We start from the raw sequence: 10,657 nt of genomic DNA on the forward strand, positions 1-10,657 counted from the left end.
ATGTATAACTCCCAATGCAATCCCTCCCCCCTCCCCCCTCCCCATGATAGGCCCCAGTGTGTGATGTTCCACTTCCCAAGTCCAAGTGATCTCATTGTTCAGTTCCCACCTACGAGTGAGAACATGCGGTGTTTGGTTTTCTGTTCTTGTGATATTGCAGGTGTGGGATGGACTGAAGGCAAGCCTAGCTAGTAGTATTAAATGGGAATGTTCACACAGGGCCTGCAAGCTTTGGCCTTTAGTAAAACTTATTTCTCTTCTTGCTCTGCGATGTCGCCACTTTTCCTCCCTCAGTTACCAAGCATGCTCTGTTCTTTTTTGATGGGGCAGGGAGGGGGATCCTGCAACCTAAAGTCTTTCCCTTAATCTCTGTAAGGTCTTGTGCTCGCTCCTTCTTGCCTCTCTTCCTGAGAGAGTGGTCTGTTCTCATATTTCCATTCATCTGTCTCCTCTGTTAACCACTTATCGTCTGCCTTCATCTACTGCTGTGCTGCAAAACTGCCTGCAGGTGAACTGATAACCTCCCACTTGCAGCGTGCTGCCCTTTGCCTTGGCCACCTCGCCCTACCCTCCCTTTCTCCCTCTGCCTCACGGCTGTCGGCTCCCCAGCTTCTCTTTCTGCCTGGCCACCATCTCCTCTCAGCCATCCTTCCTTTGGTAGCTTCTCTCTCCTTTCCCTTTCCCCATGTCAGTTTCACCCCAGGTGAGAGGCCTGCAGGACTCACTGGGGACCTGTGTCAAAGTCCCCAGGGCCTACTTCAAACCTTGAGACTCCTTCAGGGTGGGCTGTATGTTTTCACACAGCAACCCCGATGCTTTTCCTAGTCCTGCCAGTAGTTACGTTTCAATGAGGTGGTAGGGTATTCTTGTTTTCTAGACCAGCGTTTCTCAGCCTTGGCCCTATTGATGTTTAGAACCAGATCTTTCTTTGCTGAGGGGCTGCCTGTGCAATATAGGATGTTTAGCAGCATTTGTGGCCTTCACCCACTAGATGCCGATAGCACCTCTTTCCTCAGTTGCAACAACCAAAAATGTCTCCAGATGTTGCCTTCTGTTCCCTGTCAGGGCAACATTGCTCCCACTTGAGACCCACTGCTCTAAGACACATATAACGGGGGCATCACAATCTTTAATGCCAGCGTGCCTTGCAGAGTTATGGAGAGGGTCCAAGTGACTTATGTACATATTTACAACCCTCCTGGAATAGAGAGAGCATTTCGTGTCTTCAGAAGCACTCCATGTTCTGGAAAGGCCCTTTGAGCCAGCTGTGTGTGACATTCTCCATCTTCCCTAGGAGCCAGGAGGAACTCTCTCCCAGCCCGCCTTTGTTGAATCCATCCACACCACAGTCCACAGAGAGTCAGCCGACCACTGGTGAACCAGCCACCCCCAAAAGGCGCAAAGCTGAGCCAGAAGCATTGCAGTCTCTGAGGCGGTCCACGCGCCACAGTGCCAACAGTGACAGGCTTTCTGAGAGCAGCGCTTCACCTCAGCCCAAGCGCCGGCAGCAGGACACGTCCGCCAGCATGCCCAAGCTCTTCCTGCACCTGGAAAAGAGTAGGTTCATTCTCGGGTGCTCCAGGCCGGGGAGAGCCAGCGTGTACCTTGTGTCTAGTCAGTGCCAGGCATGGTGCTGAGGTTACGTGTTTGTGTACAGTGCGTGTGATTCCCATGTCCAAAGTGCTGTTAATGCTGCGTGCTTCCTGGAGCTGTAGAAAGTTGAAGCACCTGGCACAGATTGCAGTGCAGCTGTGGTGGAGGCAGGACTGGGCTGTTTCCTCACCCTTTCTTTTTTTGCCATCACTCTACCGATTGTGAGCAAATTGAGTTATCAGAATTCTATATATTGTGTAGCTAGGCCTAACGAAGCATTCAAAATGAGCAATTCTAATGGGTTGTTTAGCTTTTTGTTTTCTTTGTACTCTATCTCTGTAGTCTCTCCATTCTAAAGTTAATTTGGAAAGGTCTGTCCTAAAATATCAAAGTAAGAATGCTCAGATTTCCATAATCTCTTCTCACCTCCTCTTAGCCCAACTCAAACTCCATCAGATGTGCTCACCTTGATTTTCAGCTGGAATGTTTCAATGGGCAAAATAAATTAGACAAGAGTTTACTTTCTTTTGTTCCAAAATACACACAGGTTGATTTGCTGTAATATAAAACTTAGAAGTAAGCCACTGCTAATTAATCATTTTAAACTGTCAAAAACTGCGAAAACAGTTGCCATGAATCAGGTACAATTACTGTGGAAACTAACATTAGCTATCGTACACTAACCAGGCATTTTTTCCCAAATTAATTAAAATCTGGTTGTTTAGCCTGTGCTAATGAAGCGCTCTTACTAGGAGTATTCACTTTACATTGAAGATCTCATTCACAAATCAAATACAGGGTGCTCTGTGCTTATATGCTTCCACCCTTGACTGCCAACAACGTGTGAAATGGAAAATTGATGGCAGCAGGGCTGACGATGCCACCTGGTGCCTAGCGGGCTCAGTGAGTTAGGAAGTCAGCAGTAGGGGAGGCAGCTTGCATGGCTGTCCACCGGTACACTGTGTGGAGGTGGAAACAGAGCTACACCAGCAGGTGCCAAGCACCCAACTGCAGAGATGGAAGGCTAGTAGCCTTCCTTTCACAGAGCTCAGCTGCTCGCAGGCTGTGAAATCTAAGACACCTCTCATAAATAGCAAAAACACCTCCAAAGCTAAGGTCAGTGTAAAACTATTTGGAGTCAAATCCCCGTGCCCCAGTAGGCATATCTTGTGTATGACCTGTGCCCTGTTCTTTCCTCAGCATCTCCTGCTGTGCTGACTCCTTCAGGGGTCCTTCTAAGCATCATCCTGTTGGAACTCCCAAAACTGTCATCACAGTGCCATTCTGTGTGCAGGTGCCCGTTTCCTTGTGTACATCCTGTCCCTGCCATATTATAAGGTCCTGAGAGAAAGGACTGACTTGTTGATTGTGTCAGCCCGTCACAGCTCAGTTTTGGGGCATAGTTCCAGGTGTGTGAAAGTATTTGCTGATTTGAAGATTGAGAAGGCTCAGAAGGGCAGAATTGAAGAAGACATACCTTTAAGAGAAGCCCTTTGAATAATCAAGTGCTAAAACAAAATCAGGTGCTTTTTTAAAACAGCTTGATTGAGATATGATCCACATACCTTAAAATTCACACATTTAAAGTTTTTAGTGTCTCCAGACACAGTGGCTCATGCCTGTGAGACTGGGGCAGGAGGATCACTTGAGGCCAGGAGTTCAAGATCAGCCTGGGCAATATAGTGAAACCCCATCTCTTAAAGAAAAAAATAGCCAGGTGTGATGATGTGCACCTATAGTCCCAGCTACTTGGGAGGCTGCAGCTGTGGCAATGGCTGAGGCTGAAACTGGAGGATCGCTTGAGGCCCAGAGTCCAAGACTGCAGTGAGCTCTTATTGGGCCACTGCAGTCGAGCCTGGGCGACACAAAGAGACCACACTGTCTGATATATAACTAACAAAATAATTTCAGTTGGGCAAAACTAAAGAGTTGGGCAACCATCACTGAAATCAGTTTCAGACATTTTCACCCCTCCAAAAAAGAAACCCCACATCGACTAGCAGTTACTCATTTGCCTCTCCCTATGTCCCCTGACAACCATTAATCTATTTGTCTCTATAGATTTGCCAGTTTAGGGCATTTCATATAAATGGAATCATCTGTATGTAAGTGGGTAATAAGGATTGGTTGGTTGAAGATTGAAAAGGGTCAGCTGGGAAAATTTTAAAAGACAGTGTTTTAAAAGGTGCTACAAAATAAAGTGCTATCTTTTTCTGTTTCTCTTTGTATTTTTTATTTTTTTATTTGTATTTATTGATGTGAAATTCACATATAAAATTAACCATTGTAAAGTGAATAATTCAGTGGCACTTAACAGCTTTATCGACACATCCACATATACAGTTCAATCCAATAGTTTTTAGTGTATTCACAGAGTTGTGCGACCATCTGCACAGTCAATTCCAGAACATTTTTAGCACCCCCAAAAAGAAACCCCATACCCAGTAGCAATCACTCCCCACTTCCCCTGCTGCAAGCTCCTGGCAACCACTAAGCTGCTTTCGGTCTCTCTGGATTTGCCTACCCCGGGTATTTCATATAAATGGAAACATAGTATGTGGCCCTTTGTGATTGGCTCCATTCACTCAGTCTAGTCTTTTAAGGTACATCCACATTGTAGCATGTGTCAGTGCTTTATTCCTTATTTTTTTAACCAAATAAAATTCAGGTGCTGTTATAAAAGGAAAGTCTTATTGTTAAAGGTTGGTACTTTCTGAGAACCAAGTTTAGATTTCTGTTCTGCAGTTTTTAACAGTCTTGAGGCAGTCTTTAATTCAGTTGCTGTGTGAATAATTTCATGTTTTTCTTTGGAAGAAACACCTGTGCATAGCAGATCATCTTCACCTATTCCTCTGACTCCTAGCAAGGAAGGGAGTGCTGTGTTTGCTGGCTTTGAAGGGAGAAGAACTAATGAAATAAATGAGGTAAAGAATGTTTGATGTTTGTTCCCAATGGTTCCTTCATTTGTGATTACTTTGATTCTGTAGGTGGAAGTCAAGGTTCTTGAAGCATCATGTTGCTATTACTGTAAACATTAACAAAATTGTACGTAAGGTTATGCTTAACACTGTGGGTTTTGGTTTCTAAAGTGAGAAAATTATTAGGATTTCAGCCCTACACTGACAATTATCTTTTAAATAAGTGCAATTATTGAAATGCCAGTATTTTACTTTATAGAACAGATGTCAACACACCTTTTCCACAGAGGGCCAGAGGGTAAAAACTTTAGGCTATTTGTGGGCCATATGGTGTCTGTCAAGATTACTTAACTCCAAAAGTAGCCACAGATAGTATGTAAATAAAATGAGTGTGCTATATTCCAATAAAACTTGATTTATGGACACTGAAATTTGACTAGCTTTTAATTTTCATGTGTTTGAAAATTTTGTTTGTTTGTTTTTCAATCATTTAAAAATATAACATCCACTCTTAGCTTGTGGGCAATATAGAAACAGGCAATAGTTGGGTGGGATGTGACCAGCAGGCTGTAGTTTTCTGACTCCAACTTTAAATACCTGATTCCCCTCCATCATTAACAGTAATACCAATAGCCGTCCCTTCAGGGATGTGCTCTAGGCCACCACTGTGCCAGACACTTGAACCCAATTACTTTGAATTCTTGAGATCAGCCTTGCCACCAGATTTCCACTTGATAGATGGGAAAACTTTTCATTTTAAAACTATTTTTAAGGCCCATTAGGTGATCTGTAGGTGGTGAGTTTGTCAGGGATTCTAAAGATGTCTCAGTCTATCAGCAAATTCTGTGAAAGTCTCCTAGGAGGTGAGATTTCCTTTTTTTTTTTTTTTTNCCACCTCCTGGGCTCAAGCGATCCTCCTGCCTCAGCCTCCCGAGTAACTGAAACTATAGGCTCATGACACTATGGCCTGGCTAATTTTTGCATTTTTTTGTAGAGACTAGGTTTTGTCGTGTTGCCCAGGCTGGTCACCAACGCCTGAGCTCAGGTGATCCTCCCACCTCTGCCTCCCAGAGTGCTGGGATTATAGGCATGAGCCACTGTGCCCAACCTAGGCAAACAGCACTTGATAATGGGAAGAGAGGTCACAAAACTCTCTTCCAGATGATAACTATCTTCAGTAGTGTGTACCCTAAGGTCTCTCCAGAGACTGCTCAACTCTGCTGTTCCAGCAGCAAAGCCATAAACAAAGGGACGTGGCTCTGCCTTAAACAAAGGGGTATGGCTCTGTGTGCTGCCCCCTCAATTCATTCATGGACACTGAGAATTTAATGTCATATGATTTTCACATATCACGAAATATTATTCATATGATTTTTTTTCCCCAACCATTTTGAACATATGAACATTGGGCTGGACTTGGCTCAGGGACTACAGTTGGCTGACCCCATAGAGAATCTAGAAAGCCTAATTTGTGTTATGATGATTGTTGAGGGTAGGTTAGGAAATCCCTAGTTCAAGCAGTCTCTGACACGCCCATTTTTCAGGTAAGAATGCACTACGAATTTTATTATTGAAGGGAAATTGTGAATTTAAGGGGCATCTGAGTTGTCAAGGGCCATTCCCACTCTGGTCTGCAGTGTGAATGCGCCATCTAGTGGTTATAGGTACAGCTGCAACTTATAGTTTAAAAGTGCTTTCTGGGAAATGGTTGGGGTTCAGGCGACTCTCACAAGGACTCATGAGACCTTCGTGGATTCCCACCTTCTTACGTACCTCTACCACCGTGTTTTTTTTTTTTTTTTTTTTTTATTTTGAGACGGAGTCTGGCTCTATCGCCCAGGCTGGAGTTCTGTGGCCGGATCTCAGCTCACTGCAAGCTCCGCCTCCCGGGTTTTACGCCATTCTCCTGCCTCAGCCTCCCGAGTAGCTGGGACTACAGGCGCCCGCCACCTCGCCCGGCTAGTTTTTTGTATTTTTTAGTAGAGACGGAGTTTCACCGTGTTAGCCAGGATGGTCTCTATCTCCTGACCTCGTGATCCGCCCGTCTCGGCCTCCCAAAGTGCTGGGATTACAGGCTTGAGCCACCGCGCCCGGCCACCACCGTGTTTTTTGACCAGGGCTCTTTCTCTCAGTACCAGTCACTGCTCCACAGTACTAGGGGCTGGTCTGGGCCAGCACATGCCAGTAAAGACCCATCGATGGGTCCCATACATACCCCATTGGGAATTCCCCCGACTAGAAACCTACTGTTTTCCCCCCGGAAAATACGTCTTCATAAATAGAAGGTTATAAACTGCCTTGAAACACAGAATTGAGTGAGTGAGGTAGAGCCAGATGACCTGCTTTTGTACATGCCAAGTGCTGTTCATGCCTTTGAGATTGGAGAGTCCTGTATGTTTCCTTTGAGTCACTTTCAGAACGGTTCCAGAGCTTCAGCTGTGTGCACTGGGCAGGTGCCGGGATGCTGTAAAGATGCTGGAACGATCCCTTCCCTCAGTGCTCTACAGTGCAGAAGTGGGCGCTGCTGGTGGAGACCTAGGCGAGAATCTAGGCCTGGCTGGGCAGGGGCCGAAGTGAAGCTAGGCCTTTGTCCTGGATCCTTCAGGGCCACCTTGGTGCTTATTAGCTTCTGGCAGTTTCATGTTGTTAAACTGACTATATCAGCATTTCTGAGTTTGTGGGGGCACCTGTCTGCTTTGTCTGCTGGAGGGCTTTCTCCAGTCTGACTGTTTCCATATTGAATATGACGTCCGAAAAGCCAAAGTAGCAGCTGAGTAGAGTAGACTCTGGTTCTATAATTTGCTGAAGTACTTTTACGGAAATTCATCAGAGAGTTTTGAAATGCAACTCTCCCTTTAACAAAAGCCCCAAGTCCACCCACAGTTCAGAAATTCAGAATGAAGACAAATCAGTTATCAGGTTTGAAGTCTATTTCAGTTGATTCAAGGGATTAAAAAATTCAAATTCGTTTCCATAATGAATCTAACAGCCAGAAATTAAGGAATCTTGAAACAACAGTAATACTATTCAGAACATCTACGGATTACCTTTTAATGCTTCATTCTCTCTCTAGTGCAACAGGATTTTCTTTTTTCTGGGTGGTGGGGGAAAGGAGGGGCGGAGTTTCACTCGTCACCCAGGCTGGAGTGCAGTGGCACAACCTTGGCTCACTTAACCTCTGCCTCCCCAGTTCCAATGATTCTCCTGCCTCAGCCTCCCAAGTAGCTGGGATTACAGGTGTCCACCACCACACCTGGCTAATTTTTTGTATTTTTAGTAGAGGTGAGGTTTCAATGTATTGGCTAGGCTGGTCTCAAACTCCTGACCTCAGGTGATCCACCCATCTTGGCCTCCCAAAGTGCTGGGATTACAGGTGTGAGCCACCGCGCCTGGCCATGCAGCAGGATTTTCAATAAAGTGGCTAAAGAACCCAAACAGAATTATTTATAGGGAATAACTGTTGCGAGTTAAGAAATTAAAGACTTTCTTAATCTATTTTAAGTGTTTTGCCTTTCATCTTTGTTTTTTATAAGCTTGTGTTTATTTTGATACAATGGCTTATTTTTTCCCCTCTACGTACAATTTACTATCATAATTGTTAGGTGGTTGGAAGTGTTTCCATTAAGAGTTAGAAAACAATTCAATTCGTGCTTTTCCAGGTCCTTTCCTGGAAGCTTGTGCCTGACAATTACCCGCCAGGTGACCAGCCGCCTCCACCCTCTTACATTTATGGGGCACAACATTTGTTGCGATTGTTTGGTAAGAATCCTGGTTCCTGCTTTCTTTCCATTTTTCATTTTGCATTCTCTTGTTAGCTTTCTGTACACCTTGTGGTTTGGGCTATAATTGTCTAAGAAATTTGGGGATCTAAGAAAAATCAAAGGTAACCTATCAAAGAAAAGGCACTGAATGACTCTTAAATTTCGTAAAAATTATGTTTGTAATATTTGTACTGCTACACTATCTTTGTTCAGTAAGAGTTTGGGGTTTTGTTTGATAATGTGGATGTTAATTTCAGTTTCAATAGAGATAAGGAGGGGCCCAGACCTTCCCTGAGTGAATCCTATGCATTGTCAGATTCTGCTAATTGTAAATGGTTTTACCTTTATTTTTAATGCAGTGAAACTTCCGGAAATCCTTGGAAAGATGTCCTTTTCTGAGAAGAATCTGAAGGCTTTATTGAAGCACTTTGATCTCTTTTGAGGTATTTTATTACTTTGTCAAAATTTGCATCTGTTGCCATATATGTGGCTTCTCTGAACTTCTCTTTAGCACATGGGGAAGTCAGCTCTGTGGTATTTTAAATAGTGGAAGTATTACCTAAGTATGGTTGGTTCTAACCGTAATGGGAATTAGGAGTGGGTTTTTTTGGTATTTCTTTTTTCCATAATTTCTCTGGTTTCTGAGTTAGGGGCTTTCATTGTACAGAGGTGAAGTTTTTTTGTCTCACTAGAAGAATTTAATTCAAAAACCTTATACATAGAAAATAAATTTTCTAAAGTAGAAGTGATTGAGATTGATGATAATTTAGTTTTACATTTTTTTATTCAACAGTACCTCAAGCATTGGACTTTCCTTTGTTGCATGTACATAAACTAACGTAAATAGTAGCATGTATTGGTTGGATTTTGATGTTTAGAATTAAGAGAAAAGACCCCTCGTCTGTGTTGTCATGTATGAATTCAGACAAAGGTATTGTTTCCTGCAGCTGACAAAGCCAGTCATTTTTTTTATCTAATAGGATCATTTGACCTGAGGCTCTGCTGTGTCCTCTCCCTTCCAGATGACGCCTATGGACCACTTCCTCTCCTTGGCCTTCAAGGCTAGTCATTCCCCTGCCTCACCCAGCTCATCCTAGCTACCTGACTTTGTTTCTTCCTTCTCTTTAAGGAGCATCTCTTCCTTGTATCCAGGCCCCACCCTGACTCATCAAAGTAGGATTTACCACAGAGTGGAGAGCATCCCAGCCAGGGAAATTGCCTTGTGGTTTTAAGAGATCCTTTCATGTAGGCATTTTGAATAAAGTGTCCATGAGTGAAATTAGACTTTACAACATTCTCTTGGAAACAAGTTTCCAAAATACCCTCTTCCCTCCCGGCCTCTTCCTCAACAAAACCCACAACTCTGTTTGGCATAAAATTTTATAAACTGAAATCAAATAGTGCCAAGAAAATATGAAGAGTCAGCTGCAGGATAGCATAGGAAATCCTGCTTATTTTGATGCATGCCTAATACAAAATAGAAATTAGAATTTTAGGAAGTAACTTAGGAGGATTTATTAATAAACCTAGTAAGAGGTTTTAAAAATGCATTCGAAGATAACAACCAGAATCAGTGGACTAAATGATCATAAAAAGAGTACACTCATAGAAGAAAATGAGTTAGCTATCCAGTGAGTTTTGACTCAATTTATGCTAAAGAAGGTTTGTACATTTTTAGGAATTTGGGCAGGTGGGAGTCACTAGGAAGCAAGCATAAGGCTAATGTGCTTATTAGTGAATAATGCACATGTGAAAATGTCTTAGCCCTCCATGGCAAAATCAGTTGAATTTTGAGTCAAGATATCATCTGTGTATTGCAGACTCTTGAATGACCAGCACATTTTTTAACATCCGTCTTCATACATATGAGTCTTTTCTATGTCTTGGTACTGTCAGCTAGAACTGTAACATCTTTTGGCATGGCAAATTAGGACACCAAATGCCATTACTAGTTGTTCTGTTCAATTTTTGTATGACTTTGCTGATATAAATGATGTACATTTCTCAAGTGAGATTTATTGTTTATAATCGTTTTTTATTTTTTATTTTATTTGCTTCTTTTTTTTTTTGGAGACGGAGTCTTACTCTGTCACCCAGGCTGGAGTGCAGTGGCATGATCGCGGCTCATTGCAAGCTCCAACTCCCAGGTTCATGAGATTCTCCTGCGTCAGCCTCCCAAGTAGCTGGGACTACAGCACCCACCACCACGCCTGGCTAATTTTTTGTGTTTTTAGTAAAGATGGAGTTTCACTGTGTTAGCTAGCGTGTTCTTGATCTCCTGACCTTGTGACTGCCCGCCTCGGCCTCCCAAAGTGCTGGGATTACAGGTGTGAGCCACCGTGCCCAGCCTATAATCTGTTTTTTTTTTTTTTTTTTTTTTTTTTT

The 10,657-nt window shown here is 43.2% G+C and overlaps 1 protein-coding gene across 1 annotated transcript in view; it reads left to right on the forward strand.

Moving 5' to 3' along the window:
- Positions 1-10,657, forward strand: part of LOC108522785 (male-specific lethal 3 homolog) — an 18,693-nt gene that overhangs the window by 6,019 nt on the left and 2,017 nt on the right. The window contains exons 3-7 of the mRNA XM_017863222.1: positions 509-657; positions 1,140-1,557; positions 4,408-4,517; positions 8,171-8,270; positions 8,632-8,707. Coding sequence (XP_017718711.1) covers positions 509-657; positions 1,140-1,557; positions 4,408-4,517; positions 8,171-8,270; positions 8,632-8,707 — 853 coding nt within the window. The remainder of the gene's footprint in view (positions 1-508; positions 658-1,139; positions 1,558-4,407; positions 4,518-8,170; positions 8,271-8,631; positions 8,708-10,657) is intronic.

Source organism: Rhinopithecus bieti, unplaced genomic scaffold (assembly GCF_001698545.2).
Source record: "Rhinopithecus bieti isolate Rb0 unplaced genomic scaffold, ASM169854v2 scaffold_69396, whole genome shotgun sequence".
In the NCBI taxonomy this organism is placed as follows: domain Eukaryota; kingdom Metazoa; phylum Chordata; class Mammalia; order Primates; family Cercopithecidae; genus Rhinopithecus; species Rhinopithecus bieti.